The sequence below is a fragment of the Odocoileus virginianus genome, unplaced genomic scaffold (genome assembly GCF_023699985.2).
Source record: "Odocoileus virginianus isolate 20LAN1187 ecotype Illinois unplaced genomic scaffold, Ovbor_1.2 Unplaced_Scaffold_6, whole genome shotgun sequence".
Taxonomy (NCBI): domain Eukaryota; kingdom Metazoa; phylum Chordata; class Mammalia; order Artiodactyla; family Cervidae; genus Odocoileus; species Odocoileus virginianus.
Window position 1 is genome coordinate 3,974,256 of NW_027224268.1, and position 18,873 is coordinate 3,993,128.

The 18,873-nt window shown below is 40.6% G+C and overlaps 1 protein-coding gene across 5 annotated transcripts in view; it reads right to left on the reverse strand.

The window, feature by feature from the left end:
• FRMPD4 (FERM and PDZ domain containing 4) overlaps positions 1-18,873 on the reverse strand; it is a 648,285-nt gene that overhangs the window by 337,420 nt on the left and 291,992 nt on the right. For 2 of the 5 annotated variants that reach the window (XM_070462626.1, XM_070462630.1), the window contains exon 2: positions 16,081-16,119. The exons of the other annotated variants lie outside the window; for them this stretch is intronic. In XM_070462626.1, the coding sequence (XP_070318727.1) occupies positions 16,081-16,119 (39 nt within the window). The remainder of the gene's footprint in view (positions 1-16,080; positions 16,120-18,873) is intronic. 5 annotated transcript variants of the gene reach the window in all.

The following is an 18,873-nucleotide window of genomic DNA, read 5'->3' on the forward strand; positions in this document are numbered from 1 at the left end:
GGGCAAGAGGTGATGTATTATTTAAAAAAAGAATATTACTGGCCATCAGCCGATAACTGGATAAAGAATGTGTTATATAGCTACAATAGTATATTATTCAGCCATAAAAAAGAATCATAGTTTGCCATTTGCACCGACATGGATGGACTTTGAGGCGAAGTAAGTCAGAGAAAAACAAATACTATGTGATATCATTTATATGTGAAATGTAAAAAATACAACTAGTAAATATAACAATAAATAAGCAGTCTCACTGATATAGAGAAGAAACTATTGGTTACCAGTGTGAGGAGAGGCAGGGAGGGGCCTTATAGGGGTGGAGAAGTGAGAGGTACAAACCACTGGATATAAGACAGGCTACAAGGATGTATTCATTGTATAATATGGAGAGTATAGTCAATATTTGCAATAACTGTAAATGGAGTGTGTGACCTGTAGCAAATATATAAAGATAAAACAGAAATATTTAAAAAAGAAATTATTAGTGAAAACCAAAACAATATCCTTTATAAAAAGTCCAGAAGTTAAGGAGGTTGCACAAACTAACATAGATCTGTGAATTCAAACAAATGAAGTGCCTACCGCACAAAAATGCCAATCAACAACTCCTTGAGCTAAAGTTACAAGTGAAGCAGGCACAGAAAAGCATGTGTGATTTTCAAGATAGTATTTAACCTCAACTGTATCATCCTTAAAATGGGACAGTAATCTTTAAAGTGTTATTTAGAGGATTAAGTGAGGTAATAATATGTCAAGGGCTCAAAACAATAGCCAGCATTTACATAACATTCATTTTAACAAGTAAGTACTAGTCACTGGAGGAGCGGTGCTAGAGCTGTCGTTTCTTTCCTCTGGGCTCCCTGGGGACAGGTGCTGTATCGTCAACCTAATAGCACAGCTCGCACATACTGGTGCACAATAAATGCTTGAGAACAGAACTGAAAGAATCCGAGCTGTCAGGTAATAACCTCAAGGCCCAAAACACCTCTTCTAGCATCCTACCTATATAAAAACTGGCTTGTCTATCAATGTACAGAGCTCTGCAAATACCATACCTATTGAAAGAGAGCAGGAGAAACAGGCTTAATCACTGAGACAATGCAGAAACTTGCTTCATTTCCCAAGAGTGTATGTCATTACAAAACTGTGTGTATGTCACACATTTAGACATTATGAGGGGACAGGGCATTCAAGTCTCGCCTCTGCACTTGATCTCCAGACCCACTGCTTTGTCAGCGCGGGGAACACCGCCCATCCCAGCTACTGAGGTAGATGCTTGAGGGGGAGATGACTTCCAGCACCACAGAGGTATAGTAGTCTGGCCAAACCACAGGAGAAGAGACGGGAGAGGAGAGGAGGGCAGAGGAGAGAACAGGTTGCGAGAGAAGAAGCAAGAAGGGCAGGATGGAGGCGATGCCATTTACGTACAGATCAAATACCTAGGTTGACACTAGTTAATTAGTACTTCTAAACCAATTTAATGCAGAAGTTGTTCTCTCCCTGAAATAAGAAAATAAGATAAAAGGTAGAGTTTACTGTCAAACTTACTTTCCAGTGGAAGGTAGATACTGATGATCCTTCAGTAACATTTAACAATTTAAAGGGCCAGAAAGGTACAGTTCCTTTCCAAGATCTCCTGAAAAGAGCATGTTATTACACAGGCCAGAAAAGGGATCTTTCAAAGGAAAAAAATAATGAAGAACCACAGATTTTGGTTTCACCTTAACACACATTGGAAAAGACAATTCATCACCTAAGGACCCAGGAAAAGTCCTTCATGGACTATAATTAAACTGAAAGAATTTGAAGATAACCACAGCAATAAAAAATTACACAACTGAATGTTTCTTCCATTAAGGTACATACATGCCTTCTATGTAAATTATGTGGACTGTCCAAAAGACTCCCCAGTTTTAATTAAATTTCACCCCCAAACATATTTCAATCAGATGGCTTGTTAAAGCATAGAAAGAAAGGGCCATTATTGTAATCTTTGGTCAAAAAAGTTATGTTTACATATTTACTCTGCTTGACATCACAGACCACATGTGGTTGTAAAAGGTAAATCCAAATTCTGCATAAATTATAAGGTATAACGTACCCATTTGTAGCTGAGATTTTAATTCTGACAAGTGAAAACACAGCCTAGGTTATAAGGCATCCTTAAAGGAGTAAGGGTTCATTGCATTGACAGTGTTCTGTCTCAGTTCAGTCACTCAGTCACGTCTGACTCTTTGTGACCCCATGGACTGCAGCACGCCAAGCTTCCCTGTCCATCACCAACTCCCAGAGCTTGCTCAAACTCATGTCCATTGAGTCGGTGATGCCATCCAACCATCTCATCCTCTGTTGTCCCCTTCTCCTGCCTTCAATCTTTCCTAGCATCAGGGTCTTTTCCAGTGAGTCAGTTCTTTGCATCAGGTGGCCAAAGTGTTCTGTCTAAAGCTACCTTTGCTCAGTATCATAATTCCTTTTTCACAAATACAGGTCAATTCTACATACTTTTTATCTTGGCCACACCTCTGTAACTATGAGCCCAAAAAAGAAACACGGCTGAGTGGCTGCCTTCTTACAAAAACACTCTAAATCTAACAAATTCTCAATGTGGTATAGGTAATGAATCACATGTGCTTGCAAAATTTCAAGCACATAATTGTCTGTCCATAATAATTTTTGAAAATTGGCCCATTTCTAGAGTTTGTGCATATGGTCCATAAAATGTGTCACTTTTTCTATGATTCATAGACTTTATTCCAATTTTAAAGCAAACAGATGTTTATCTTTAAATGGGGTAGAAAATATAATGCTTTAAAAACTTTGGGTACATTTATTATGGTTAAAAATGGTAAACATCTGTAGTTAGGAAAAATATACTAGACTGCCTTAGTCCTGTGGGAAACCACAAATTAAGGGCTGACAAGTTCCAGGTATTTAAAATGTCTGGCTACGTTGCATTCCATATAAAATAGGCAGCTTAATCAGGATGATATTTACTCTGTCCATATGTTGCTTTCAGACTGCAAGGGCATCTTGCTTCCTGATACGGCATTTTAAGAGCAAGCTCTTCAAGAAGGAAGAAAAAAACAATATAGTGGGCTTATTAGTGAACTTTATTTTTACTTCAAAAATATTAAATTATGTCACTAAGCAATTTTAAAATTCTATTTTCAAAGAAAGCCGGGGGGGTGGGGGGGGTGGGGGGTGGGAGTGACTTTCAGAATTCTCAGTTAACTCCCAAATCCAAGATCCTAAGTTTTAATATAAGTTACAATCCAACTTTGGGTAAAATAAATAATTTACAATTTATCTGTTTCCTAATGGAAAATGAATTCTAATACAAATATTAAAGTGACCTTCAGAACACCATACATTCAATCATATTCCAGCAAATATTCACATTTCATGTATGGATTGTGTGCCCAAGGAGCACTTGTGATCAACTCACTTATTTCCTTAGATTTAATGGGGCTAATGTTTCTATATATTGATTGCTTTGAAAACCAGGAAAATAAAATTTCAGCATGAAGCATTTAAAAATTTTCCCCAAATAAAAGTTTTATATTAAATGCCAACTATATATATATATATATATATATATATATTATGAAGCAGTGTGACCTTGGATACAGCACCTCAGCTACCTGGCCTCAGTTTCTTCATATGAAATTAGAGAAGTCATAGGTTGGCCCCATCCATATATAAAGATGGCTTCAGAGGTGAAATTAAGTGTTAGCTAAGAAGGTCACTATGGCAAATCAGACTTTGTACTCACCCATTTACTTTACTTGGACATACTCATGGGTGTTTAAAAGGTGACATCACAAGGAAAGTTCTCCAGCACTCCACTGATGGCTGGTGAAAACCCACTGATCACCAATGCTTCATGGGCCATGATGGAGCCCCAGAGCAAGTTGGCCCTGAAAAGATTATTCTCTGTGATGCTTGGACTTTCAATACCAAGAGTTTTTCAACCCTCTTCTCAGCACCATTTTCTAAACCTCAAGGCCTCTTCAGTTTGCCAGCTCTCTCAACAATCTAGCTCACTAGATTACCCTCCTAATTATGCACTATCCCCTCAGAATTAAGAATTTTTTTCTATAACTTTACCATTCATTAGCTGCTAACCTGCATGAACTATGGAATAGCAAAAGTTGTCTCTTACTTGGCTTTGGGGACATCAATTCAATTGAAGGTATTCATGCCATACTCATAGGGTGGGAACAACCTATGACTTCTCCAATTTCATAAGAAACCAAGGCCCAGGTAGCTGAGGTGCTGTGTCCAAGGTCACACCGCTTGAATTCAGTTCTTGATTCCTGGTTGAAGTGCATTTAATTAATAACAGTGGATGTGTTCTTGAGTGTTTAATAACTTCCAGACACTTGTAGTGACTATTCTGCATGAATCATACCATGCAGTCCTCATAGCAGCCTTGTGAGATATGTTTATAATTAACTCTATTTTATAAATACAGAACCTGAGGCTGTGTAGATGGGATAGGTTTACAGTTCACTGGGAAAAGCTCTATTTTTATCCCCAAGGATGCTGAATATCTGGTTTTTGACTCTTGGCTAAGATAAGGGTAGTGGGATTTGTGATGGGTATTTTTATGTTTAGAATTCCCCTCTCAGATCAGTTTCTTTACTGATGATTTGCAACTGCCCTAACTGCTTTGATAACCTTGGCAGGGTAAGGACTGAGTCTGGCCCAGTGTGTCCAGGGAAAGGGCCCTGGAGAGCTGGCTTGTGGGAATGAATCTCAGACTCCAGTGCTGGCCCACATATGGTTTCTCTTGCAGCGCCATAAAATTTGCCTTTAAACACAAGCCTCATGTGAGTATTTTCTGGGTAGTTGGAGAATATTTTCAGATAGCCAAACCTGGGAAAGCAGTACAGAGGCTTATGGAGACAAGGTGCTCTCCTGGAGAGCACAAAGTTTCTACATGGCTGTGACAAGCTGGAAGGTGGCTGAGAACTCATGGCCACCACTTCCAACTGTGAATGCTATAGCCTTGCAAGAGGAAAACTGACAGAGCAAAGGTGTCCTATCTGGAAAGGTCTGCGCCACACATGAACTTATCTATAGAAGAGAAACAGAGAACAGACTTGTGATTACCAAGGTGGAGGGAATGATGTGGAAGGGATGGAGCAGGAGTTTAGCATTAGCAGATGCAAACTAGCATGTAGTGAAGGCAATGTATAAACAACAAGGTCCTACAGTACAGCATGTCTTGTGATAAGCCATAATAGAAAAGAATGTGTATATATATGTATAACTGAATCACTTTGCTGTACAGTAGAAATTAATACAACATTGCAAATCAACTATACTTCAGTTAAAAAAAAGGAAGATCTGTGCCAGAATAAGGGCACCATTATTGCACTCATATACCCAAAGGGGATAACTTTATCCAATGCTAGTTAGCTTTTTGCTGTGTGACAAATCGTCCTCAAATAGAATGGCTTAAAACAGCAACTTATGTACTATATCTCTTTACTTAGCTCCCAACTCTGCAGGTTGGCAACTGGACTGGGCCCAGCTAGGCAGTTCTTCTGGTATCAGCTGACTTCACTCAAGGGTCTGCAGTCAATATCGGGTTGGCTAGGACTGGTGATGTAAGATGGCCTGAGCTGGGATGGCTCTCGTCTATCACCTGGGGCCTCTCATTTTCCAGCAGTGCAGCCCTGGCTTGTTCTCAAGAGAGCGGGGCAATGTTCAAAGACAAAGAGAAAAGAAGTGTCCAGGGCCTCTTAAGCATAGCAGGGTCAGGCAGGTGCATCATCACCTCACCTGAATTCCACTGGTCAAAGCAAGGCACAAGCTTACCCCAGATTTAAGGGGAGGAGAAATAGGTGTCAACCTATTTATGGGAGGAACTGAAAAGTCACAGTTCAATCAACATGGACAAAGGCAAAGATGGAGAAATGGGACTGATTTTGCAATCAATCTACGATACTTACATAGGCGAGGAATGTATAGTAGGAACATTGGTCTACATGTAATCTTTCTCTCTACAGAAAATGATGAACTATCCAAATGAAACTGTAAATCAGATCCTCTACCATACTTTCATCTCAGGAGGTAGATTACAGAGTTGACTCTGGCTGACCCAGACTTGCTCCCTCTGGCAACCTGTATTACAGCCAATTGAATCAACTGCAAATTCGAATACCACATACAGCACGCAGGAAATAAGCAAATGGAAAACAGAGTTCACGATTTGAAAACTTAATATTTTAATCACAGCATAATATAAAGTGATTTTTTATAGGAGTAAGTGAATTTGGTTTGATCAAACTGGGAAGATTTCAGAAGGCTATGATTACTCAGAAAACAAAGCAAAGGCCAGCTGTCTTCCTCACAAAGGACAGTCAGATTACCAGAGGAATCAGCTACAGAAATTAAGCTATCTGGTGAGGACTTTTAAAAATACCATGAAACATGTAATGAAAACTAAGCAATTGTCACATTTTAATTTGAAAGAAGGCTCCTAAACTAGGAAAGTCATTTGTTTCCCAGTCCACAGTATACTACTTTAGGGGACATTATGAAAGACATTTCAGTTCAAAATGCCAGGTGGACAATATATATTTGTCTTTTCTCCCACTTTAGATTAGTTAAAGTGAATAGAAGAAGAGAACCTGACTAAGAACTGGTTCTAACAGACAGAACGGGAAAGAGGATGGATCGGCAGCTAAGAGAGGGCAAGTTTGGGGAGGATGAAGGGTTGAGGGAGAGGCAGGATCTGGAGAAGCAGGAGAGGGGTGCTGGGGCTTTTACTGTGCTTCCTAAACACCTCATCTCATGACTCACATGGAAAATAACATTATTTTCCCTTACTGGATAAAGAGAGAATGCACAAGGCTGGAGGCCAATGTCCCGGGCTTTAGTTGCCCTGAAATCACCAAGCAGGCATTGATTTCTCAGCCTCCCCATGACTCAGTGGTTCTCAGCCCAGGGCAGTTTTGCCCCTCCAAACACAGTTAGCAATGTCTGGAGACGTCTGTGACCATCACATCTACGGCGGGCAGGAAGTGGGGATTATTAGCACTGAAGGAGAAGCCAAGGAAAAGGATGCTGCTCAACACCTTATCATCTGCAGGACAGACAGACACCACAACAAAGAACGATCTGTCCCCAAATAGTGCCGAGGCTGAGCCCGCCACGGATCTCAGCACAGAGTCCGCGAAGCTTAGATACAGTCAGAGGGATCTACAATGGAGGGGGAAATTGATGTGACTGAAAAAATGGCAAAGTTTGCGACTCAGAAATGCCAGGCACAGAACTGGGTGGCACAAGCCCTGGACGGAACGTTGAAGGAATAAACATCTCTTCATAAAATAATTCAGCCCACCCACACCCTCATGCAAAAGTGCCCACAGCCATTATTTTCCAGAACAAGAAACGGGGAGATTTTTCCCCAAAGGAACACAATAAATCATCTGAGAAGATCTAGGGCAGAAGGTGGGGAGTTACTGGTGGCCCAGGTAAAGATCTCCATATTCGAGCATTTAGACGTCCACGATCAAACAGCCCCTGCGCCTACCCCTGCCCCTACCCCCTCAGCCTAGAAGTAAGCCCCACTTCAGAGCCTCCTAGGAACTATTTGGTACATCTCTTTGAAGAGTAGTGTAGGCCAATTTTCTTCAACTAGACACAGCTTAGGAATCTCCTGGGCACCTTGTTAAAATGCAGATTCAGAAGGTCTGAGGTGGGCCCTGAGATTTTGCATCTCTAAGGAGCTCCAGGGAATGCTCCTGTTCCTATTGTGGGAGTCCTTCTTTGAACAGTAAGGATTTGAAGAGGTTGGCAAACAACTGCTAGGCCAAATTCAGCCCAAAGCCAGTTGTGTAACATGTTCTATTAGACAAAGCCACACGTGATGTTCACAAGGTATTTATGGCTGCTTTGGCGACATAAGCGGAGTTTAGTAGTTGGGGCAGAGGCCACTGGGCCTGTAGAGTAGTCACTGAAAGTGCTGTACTGCCGAACTGTCAACAGTGGGGCCACTGCCCATGAATCCAATTAAATGCCCAAATAACTCTACTAATGTGCCTGGATCACAATTCCTGTAAAAGGCCAGGTAGCCAATGTTTTTGGCTTTGTGTGCTCAACATGGTTGCTGTTAGCATTCCCGTCCAAGGGAAAACAGCCTCGAAGTGAGATTGAGTTAGTCAGTGTAGACAGGTTTCAACAGATCCAAGAATTCACACTACATGACTTCTGTATTCATTCAACATTTTTAAAAAAGGTATTACACATGAGTCCAATATAAAAAATAGTATATGAAACTGCTACATATTTTACAACAAATAATATTTCTCTAGCATAGAAAAACAGGCTGGGATTAATTTAAAATACTTTCCTCTTCTGGCATATTTTAATTTGTGCTTTGCATATGGGAAGCATCACAGAAATAAAACCCAACCCAATGGAGATTACATTAAAGCGCTTATAGCTTTGACAAAGCATCAAACAAAACCGTTTCCTGTCCTCACAGAATTTTGAGTCTGTAGAAGTTTCCTTGTCAAGCAAATATTGTAAGATCATAAAACATCAGTTTGTGCGTGGTAAAAAGTCTATGATGAAAAAGTTCACATCCATTATCTTAATTAGAAAATTTAATAGCAGTTGCTTTCTAAATATATTGACTAAGGAGAAGGTAATTAATTTGCAGGCATCAACATACCTTTTTATGAACACAGACTCAGGTCTGTAAAAAGAGAAGTAAAATAATCTGGGAATTTACTATTTGAGAACATAAAGCACTCAGTGTATTACTGATGAGCCAAAATAACAAGAAAATTGGGAAAATTTCACTGTGACATGTTTATTTTCAAACTGCTTTTAGTTAAGTGGCAATTTCTGTTTCGAAATGCATTACAATAGCAATTTTTCTTCATAATGCACTAAAATTATGCTAAAAATCCTAACTGTTATCCTTGAGAACAACTAATAAACACAAGCCAAATGTGTCATTTTTTTTCAAGCTCAAGAAATGCTTTTTTCATGTGGTCAGGCCCACATATAAGGGCAGAAGCTATGGTTTGAACAAAGAATTAGGTGAAGAACAAATTATCACATGCTAATTTACTGGTCCTGGGCAGCCTTCACTGACTTGATTAATTTTAGACATCATCTAACAATTAATATAGGGCATATTTTGAAGTGTGCGTTAGGAAAGAATATGTTACGACTAAATTCAGTTCCTTGGGAAAAGGTTACACAACTCGAATTACACATTGCTGCTGCTCAGACACTCAGCTGTGTCGGACTCTGTGCGACCTCCTAGACTGTAGTCTGCCAGGCTCCTCTGTCCATGGGGTTCTCCAGGTAAGAATATTGGAGTGGGCTGCCAGGGCCCTCCTCCAGGGGATCTCTCCTACCCAGGAATCAAACCCGCCTCTCTTGTCTCTTGCTTTGGAAAGAGGAATCTTTACCACTAGCACCACCTAGGAGAACTACACATTATCAGGCTGCAAAGATAAAATTAGTGAAAGCAAGGCTCCTGCCCAGCCTGAAAACCGTAAAATAGATCTTTGTCGTCTCTTCCTGTTTAACTGGGAGAAATGAAGGTAGGGTGTTGCCTGAGAGAACTTGGAGAGGGGAGGCAACACAGGGCTTTACTTCGAAGGCAAGACATGCAGATTCTTCCTTCTCTTTGTTGGCTGAACCCACCTGCGGCAGTTCATGCAACCATCAGTTATTTCCATCTCTCACACCATGAGATGAGGGAAGCTATACCAGGATTCACTCCTCTCCCTTAAACAACTCATCTCCCACAGAGGTTCAGTCTTGCTCTTAAAGGAAATGAACCCAGATGTAGATAGATGGGCTTTACATAAATCCAAGCCAACACTGTGGGACTCCAGTTGCCCTTGTAACTAGAAGGGCCTTGGCCTGGCTTCCATATAATTGCAGAGGCCCAGTCCCCAAACTGTAGACTCCTAAAACAGGTGGGATCTCTCCATGAGCATATGATTACTATTCCCCCAAAGTAACCCCTCTGAAGAGGCTTGGGCCTGGTTCTTACTACAACAGACCACGTCTTGGTAACCATCCTCCTAGCCATGAGCCACTAAAGGCTCCTGTTGCTTTTCCAACCTAGATATGGTACCGTGGACAGCCCCAAGCCTTACCAGCTCCAGGCTCCCTCTATCCATTGGGCACCCTTCCCATCCTGTTACATTTGGTTCTCAGTGCTGGAGTCTGTCAGCTGGGGTCACAGCCGACATGACAGAGGCATTCTGGGTGACAACTATATTTGCTTCCAGAGCCAAGGTTACATCTACCTCCTCTGAGTCACCCCATTCAGAATGGTGGCATCCACTTCTGCTTGCTTTTCAAACTCCAGGCTGCCCTAAACTTGCTATCATTAACTAGCACTCTGGTAGTAAAATATTGACTGTGACCCACAGTTCAAAATAAACATTGCCTAGGAACGCATTTCAGATATGCATATCTAAAACATTTATTCCATATTTCATCAAATCTTAGATGTCATTGATTCTGAGACCCACCTTGATTTGAGATGTCAAAACACAAAAGATGTGCAACTTAACAGTAACAAAGTATGAAAACTAAAATTTTGTGAAACAATATTCACACCACTACATATAAGGCACTCTGATATTTTCCTGTCCTAATTCTGCTTATGACAAGCTATACAGACTGATTTACCGGCTGCATGATCTTAAGTTGGAACTAGAAAACAGATAAGGTCCCTTACATGCTTACAGACAGGCACAGGCTACCCATCACACTTCTGATGAACTCCCAACTCAAACCACTGCCTACAGGGCCTGCCTCTGGCATCTCTCAACCTTGCCCCACCACCTTTGTGCCTGCCCATGATGCCCTTTGGAGGAGGAAATGGCAACCCACTCCAGTATTCTTGCTGGGAAAATCCCATGGACAGAGGAGCCTGGTGGGCTACAGTCCATGGGGTTGCAAAGAGTCAGTCACAACTTAGCGACTACACAACATGAGGTTCCTGCCAGGCTGTTCTTAAAGTCCCCTGACCACATCAAGCACCTTTGCCCACCTCATGTTGTCCTCTCTTGAAATGCCCTTCCTGATTTATCCCTATGACTGGCTCGCTTCCTGTATCATCTCTGAGGTCGGCTCCAAGTCCCCTGACACCCTCCTGTCACTTTATATCCCGGCACTTCATTTCAATGTCAGGAGATAATTCATGGGTTTCTGCATGTCATGAGCACTAAGAGCTTTATCCCCAGATGCTGGAATAGTAATCACCCTTGGACACATCATGAGGAGCACCTCTCTTGGAAGGGATACGGATGAGCAGGTGTGCCAGCAGTTCTGAGTTGGGATTTTCCCAGGATGGGTGTTTGCAAGCTGTGATGCAATCCCACTGTGCGCCCAGGATCAATCTAAGGCCTCTGCACATCACCCACTGCAACTTAGGGGCAAAGGAGCCAAGGGAAGCACGCGCCATCCGGAATGACTGCCTGACGCATTCGGGCTCGCTGTTTGCGTCCAGATTAGATTTACACCCGTGCAGAGGGCCGGCCTGGAGGCTCTACTGTGGCCGGAGGGCTCCTCCGACTGTTTACAGCATTAACCACAGCTGGGCTTGTCCTGTCCTCTGCTTATCACCAGACTTCCATAACTAGATCATAAGCCTCAGGAAGACAGGGATCAGGTGATAACAGAGTCATTATTAATAGAAATGCACACTTCTATCCAGGAGGTTTATAATTCACAAACTGTACAGTTGACTTCTTTGCCCAGATAGGCCCTGTTACGGAAACTCTTAGCCACCTTATAAGTGGTCTAAAAGGTCTCATTTTACAAACATGTGTTCTCTAGAACCTAGGTCGCTTGACATATTTATTAGCTCAAAGTCTTGCTTGAGGTAATAAATGCTGATAGTTGGGATGCTTATAGTTAAAGCATCAAAACAATAAACTCCATTAACTAGAGTTGGTGAATAAATGTGGCTTAGCCATGGTTTGGGAATATTTTTGATAATTAAAATTTTTTATTTTCCTGCCTTAAAAAGTATATAGAAAGAAGGGAATCTTGTTTGATAACTGAGTGTCTCACATACCCTCAGGGTCTTTGTCATGAATATTAAACATGATTACATTGTATAGAAAGAGGTTCTCTGTTGGTACTTAGTCTGGAAATTAAAATTTTTAATAAACTCCTAATAAGGGGTTTTTTCTTTCCAGGTACTATTAAACTAGGTACACTTCTATTTCCTTGTCTTCTAGCTAATCAGGGTTTCAAAGGATGGCTTTTAAAAGCCTTCTAAATGAAATACACAGCAGCATCACATGGTAAATCACAGCATTTAGAAAGCATACTGCTGGTTATCACCTTACAGTATAAAACATAGGAATTAATTCCACCAAACGGCTATGTAGATGACACTACCTATCTGGGGTCCTGGTTTAATTTTCAAAAGTGGAACGTCTGTTTCTCAATGGATCTATTTACATTTATGCCATTCCAAGCAAAATATAATAATAAAGTCTGAAGGTGTTTTCCTCAAGGCAGGAACACTGATTTGATCCTGGGTTTTACTACAAGCACCTGCTGGGAGTGCTTTGCATTCTGGGAGGATGGAGATGCAGGCATATTATCACTGCCTTGAGTTGTGGGAAAGCAGCAGATGATGGGAAAGTTCAGCCTGGGGAGCCGGGAAACTTGAGATACAATTCTCAATTGCTCCTACCTTGCTGCATGGCCTTGAAGAAGTCCCCTATCCTCTTTTTGCCTCATTTCCCTCATTTGGAAACTGCGAACAGTACCTGGCTGTGTGAATTAACTAATCAATCATTTTAAATGGCTAAGATAAAAGTGCTTTAGACTCGCAAGCCATTTTATAGGATGTAACTGCTATCTTCCAAACACTCCATATGTGCGACTCTATTAAGCTAAAAAAAAAACACCAGCGGTTTCACAGCAAATTATACTAAATGCTTTATAAATTCCAGAGGCAAATGCTGATAAAGGTTCTATAAACAGTGTTTACAATGACAGCCATGCACAGAACTGTAAAATAACATTATGTGGCAAGCATTCAGAAATAGGATTATTACTGAAATAATCCTTAGTTCCTAAACCACAGAGGAAAAGAAATCCACCATGGCGAAACTTCTAGAACTTCAGATCATCTTCCATTGACACCTGAATGGAAGATAACTACCAGAAGAGTGGCCGATAGATTTTCTTTGTTCAGTGATAAAAATAGGCACCAGTGGGCGAGGAATGCACTGAAAACAGAAACAGTAGAAGACCTTAGGTTTTATATTTCACCCAAGTCTCTCCATGTGATCAATTCTCCAATCAACGCATTTTTACGGCACTGATCTCATTTCTTCTTGCCACAGCCCTGAGGAAATTTCAGGTTTGACTTTTGGCTGCTATTCCCAAGCCTGTCCTCTGCCCACTAAATGTGGGGACAGCTTGCCTCAAGCATTATTTAGCCAGACCCAGAAGGGCTGCTGAAAAGTACTTGGGGGCAGCTGGCCTGCAAACAGAAACTCACTTCCCACCAGGAGTGTCCAGCACCAGAAGGCAGTGGTTCTCAAACTTGGCTGCACAAAAGATTAGTGGTAGTCCAGGCCCTAAACCATACTAATCACAGCAGAATCCCTAGGGGTAGGTCCAGGCATCAGTATTTTTTTAAAACTCTCAACACCATCACAAATGCACACAATCACAAATGAGAATGGGTGTTGTAAGGTACTCCCAAATGAATAATGAATGAAGACAGGACAGAATACCTCTTTTCCATTGTTGCCTTGTTGCCTACATCAAGGGTCCACAAACTTTGTTTGTAAAAGGCCACAGAGTAAATACTTTTGGCTTTGCAGGGCCTTCGGCTGTACTCAGTCAATTCTGCATTTGCCACACAAAAGCAGCCTTAGATAAAATGTAAATGGTTCCAGGGCCAGATTGGGCACTTGGGCCCTACTCTACTGACCCCTGATCTAGACTGTGCTCAATTATCTGTCTCTTAGTGCTAGTATGTTAAATACATCATAAAACACACAAATGAAAATTTTCAATGGACAGAATAAATGTATGGTTAACTGTGTGTTTGATTATTAATAGTACAGAATGCACTCCTGCAGAACCATTCCTGTTAATATTTTTTACAGAGAGCAATTTGTTTTAATATGCTTAATTAATTTTGAAAATCTTAGTGTCACACACTATGATACAGCAATCTGAGGGTCTGGCTTGAAGTTCATTGCTAAACTGGGATCAGTGGCTCTCAGACTGAAAGAAAAACTTCACAGGGATCAGAGGACCCAAATGTTTGAGTTTTCCAAGTCATACATCTCAGTTTGCAGCCTGCACCCACCAACTAGACAATCATTTTTGCTGAACCTCTGACAGAAAATGTCCATCTTCCATGGCAACAATCAGTAGTCCCAGAACCTAATGGGAACATGTCAATTTTCACATTTTTAATACATGAGTTCAGAGTCCACTGAAACCTTAACTCTGGAAGCTTTTAAAGTAGGTTAGAGAACTCTGTTTCCAAGAATTTTAAGCATTCAGCTATGAGTAATGATAGGTAAAGTTATCATTTTCAGCAACAATATATTCACCTAAGAATATATAACAATGGAAATACAGACAAACATCCATTTGCAAAATGGTCTAGAAGCCTAAGACATGTTTCTCTTGAAAAGCAGTTAACTACTTCTTCAGTGTTTGAATATTTATTTTGAAATAATAAAGTATGTTTATGTCTCAAAGTCTATTAGATGGCATACAATTAACACCCTCTTGTCACATTTGAAAATAATTTTTGTAAGATATAAAGAACATTTTTAATCTTGAACAACACCTTTAGGAAGTGTTTTGCCATGAGATAAGGAGCAAGCCTTCGTACACATCAAGATTTTCATGGCCATGTCTCATCTCATCACCAAGGACGGTAAAGTGTTTACTATTTGAAGGTATGTTTTAATTAAACCAGGCATAGTACTGACGTCCTACAGGATGTAACCAACAGCATGCTGCAAAACAGTGAGAGCCCAAAAAAAGAGAGCGAAAAAAAAGGAGCAGGAGAACAGCTGACAACTCCTCCATGTTATAAAACTTTCACACTTCCCTGTAAATACATGGTCACACATGATATGCGGTCACATGCTATACACCAAAATAAGCATTCCAGCATCAGTCTGTACACTGTATGGTACCAAAGTTTCATGTTGGAGGGATAGAAAGCAACTCTCAAGCTTCGCACCTGGATTCACATGTTGCACCTGTTGGTACTTGGGAGCCCCGCGCCAGAAGGCAGAGTGAGAGGGCTTCGGAAGGACGGTGAGCCCACAGAAAGCGCGCCAGCACCTTGTTCTCCACCAGAGCACAGCGCACACCAACCAGAAAGCTTCTCAGCCTCTCGGACTCTAAGGCACCCACTACATCAGTCAGTCAGGAAAGTCAGTTCTCCTGTGGCCTCCATCCTAACAAGGCAGCTTATGCTTTGCAGATGTCAACACCTGGTAACTAACCAGAGTCATCGCATTCTCATCCCAAATAACTCAGACTTCTCCGGAAAAGATGGGCCAAAGAGATCCAGAAAATCCATGACTTAATTTTTAAGTCATGTGTGATTTCACCTAAACATTCTTGACACTTTCCCCTAGGTTGTTATTAGAACAAAACAGCATAAAGGAAATATGTTTCATATCAGTGACAAGACAATGTATAAGTCTTTGCCATTTACTTTCAATCCAATTTATGCAGTCATCAAAGGCCTTAAAATTCAAATGGGTTCTATATTCAGACCTTAAAATGGCAATAGGAAGTTCATTAAATCAGAACTAAAAATTCTTCATTGAATATAAATTTTAATGATTTTAGTAACATTAAAAAATGCTAAACCATGCATGCCATTTACAATGATGATCCCCGTAACTACAAATGATTTCTACTTCCAAATCAGAGTGCTATCACTGCATTCTAGCAGTTATATTCCTGACTTTAAACCGACCTTTGTAATGTAAAAAAGAATGCCATAGAACCCTTGAGGATTTTTATGGTACTCATTGTAATGCTGAAAGCAAGCATACCACACAGTGGATTTACCTGGATACCCTTGTGAAGGGGTGCATTTCAGAAGAGGATCTAAAATAATGAGAAGAAAAGGAAAATGTGAAAAACATAAACAAAACTCATTATGCTTGATAAAAAAACAAATACTGTAATCAAGTTTTCAATTGAGTTTAATAAAATCTATTATGCTTATATCAACTGGAAACACACAATGATTGAGACTATTTTTACTTTTCTTTCTCTCCAGAATTTAGATCATCCAATTACCACCTAAGATGTTACTCTTTAAGAAATGTGAAGATGAACACAAATTATAGCAAGTCACTCAGTGTAGATGGGCTACAGACATGTAACATTTAAGATGAATTGCAGTCACTCAGATTCACCAAGCCTGGCCTTGATATTTGGTTATTGGGGAGAGTGGACATGATAGGGTCTATACCTTCCTAGAAAACTCTTCCACTACTGTATCAGTTAAGAAAGTTTATACAGGAGTCAAATTTCATATATTTGAATGTATATAAGAGGACCACTGCCTACTAACTGTGTTATCTCAGGTGAGATAATTAAATTCTTTCTGCCAAGTTCTCTCCTTTGTAAATAGGAATGATAATGGTGCCTATCTCTTGAAATCATTGAAAGAATTAAATTTTAAAAAGTCACCCAGTTTACTAAACCTGATTTGTCATTTAAGGTCTGGGCTTTCCTTCAATACCACTTTGTCCTCTGTCAGCCCCTTTAGGTAAGGACAGCGGTATTTCACCCTCAATTTAAATTGATGATTTAAACCAGATAATTGTAGTGGGAGCTGTCCTGTGCAATATAGGATATTTAAAAGCATCCTTGGTCTCTACTCACTACGTGCCACCCTCTTCTGATTCTGTGACAACAAAAACTATACGCAGACACTGCCAAATATTTCTTAAGGGGCAAAAGCACCACCCCGCTGAGAACCACTCCGCAGGCAGAAACGTTCCTTGGCCAAATCTTGTCTAAGTGTCAAGCTCATATGACAACATTTTGTTTATTGATGCCTATTTCTCATCCTCATCTGTCCATCAGAAATTCCACCTTAGGCCTCACTCAGTCTTGTAATGTGTCTTGCCTTACTTTACCCTTCAGAATCTGTGTATTTTTAATCCAGGCCCTGCCCATCTTATTCTCAGACACCTACAAATCCTCATAATCGCCAACTGGTTTTCCCAGGCTGCTTACTGCCTCTTGGTCTTTCCTATGGTCCTTTCCACAAATCCACCAATATGAGATGACAGTGGTGGGGTTCAGAACACACTACCCAAAATAGGGCCCCTTGGTATACCGGATATTTTAAGCTGAAAGAATTTGAGAAACAGCAGGTACAAGAAGACCCTCTGGCTCCTCCTCCTCCCTCATAAGACCCTCAAGGGAGACATGCCCTGTCCATATCAGAGGAAAGAAACAAGGGTGGCCAAAAGGAATCTGAATGAAGAGGGGTGACTACCCTCAGCTTTCTTTCTTTTCTTCTCTTATTTCTCCACAACTTTCCACTCCTCAGCAAACCTAGCAAAGTAGACCCCCTTAACCATTAGGGATAGGATCCAAGACCCATAGTAGATGCTTGAAACCTCAGGGAATACAGATCCTTATATATACTATAGTCTTCCCTAGGCATGTATACTGATTATAAAGTTTAATTTATAAATTTGGCACAGAAAGAAACTAACAATAACTACTAATAAAATAGAAAAAATATATACTATAATAAAAGTAACTTGAATATGCTTTCTCTCTCTCTCAAAATATCTCACTATACAAACTGAATGCCTTATTCATAGTAACCAAGCACTTAGGCACTGCAGGAAAACTTTGGCAATATGAAGTGCAACAGGAAAACCAGCACAGATTTCTTTTTCCTTCTTCATAATGTAACAGTCAGAAGATGTGTTCTTACCAAAGGTCTGAGCTGAGTATCCAATTCTTATGCTTTCTTATTGAGTTGAGGACTTTCTTTCACCTTTTCATTTAAAGAAAGCAGTTCGTGGCTTCTCCCTGGCATTTCAGAAGCATCAGTCTCATTCCTCTGGCACTTTGGGGCCAGGGTTAAATAAAATCAGGATCGTTTGAACACAGCAGTGCAACAGGGCGATAGCATATAACCTCAGCCACTAAGTAGCTACAGGGTGGGGCTCGCTGGACAAGTGGACGATTCACACCCGAGGGAACAGAGCTGATGTCACAAGATTTCATTACGGGAGAATTCATTCCGCTGCTCAGAATGGCGCACATTCTAAAACTTATGAATTGTTTATTTCTGGAATTTTCCATTTAGTATTTTCGGGTCTCAGCTGACTACAAATAGGTAAAACCATGGAAAGCGAAACTGCTGATGAGGGGGGACAACTATAAAAATGTCTATGTTTAACTGTTTGAGTCTTCTTTTCCTTAGGAAGACAATCGCCATTAAGTAAAACACACTAAATAAGTGTGTGTGCTTTTCTCTTGTTAATCTGTCTTTTGTCAGGTCCATTTTCAGGGTCCCTTTTAGAGAACCTGGGAGCAAAGAAAGAGAAAGAATTTTTCCTCTCCTACAGTATGAGCCTGTCACTGGAATGCTATCATTTAATTCATATTTGCAGACATGCTGGCGCAAGTAAGTCAATGGATAATTCTTACTCCATTCTTTTCAAAACAACAAAATGGAAGATAAACCCCCAAAACCCCAAAGACCCCATTTGCTTGCAATATTAAAATGAAATGGGTTTTGCCAGATTTCTCTTTGTAAGCAAGTGAAATTCATTTTTAACAGTCTTTAGCCAAATTTCCTGGCAAGCAAACTCAAAACTTAAT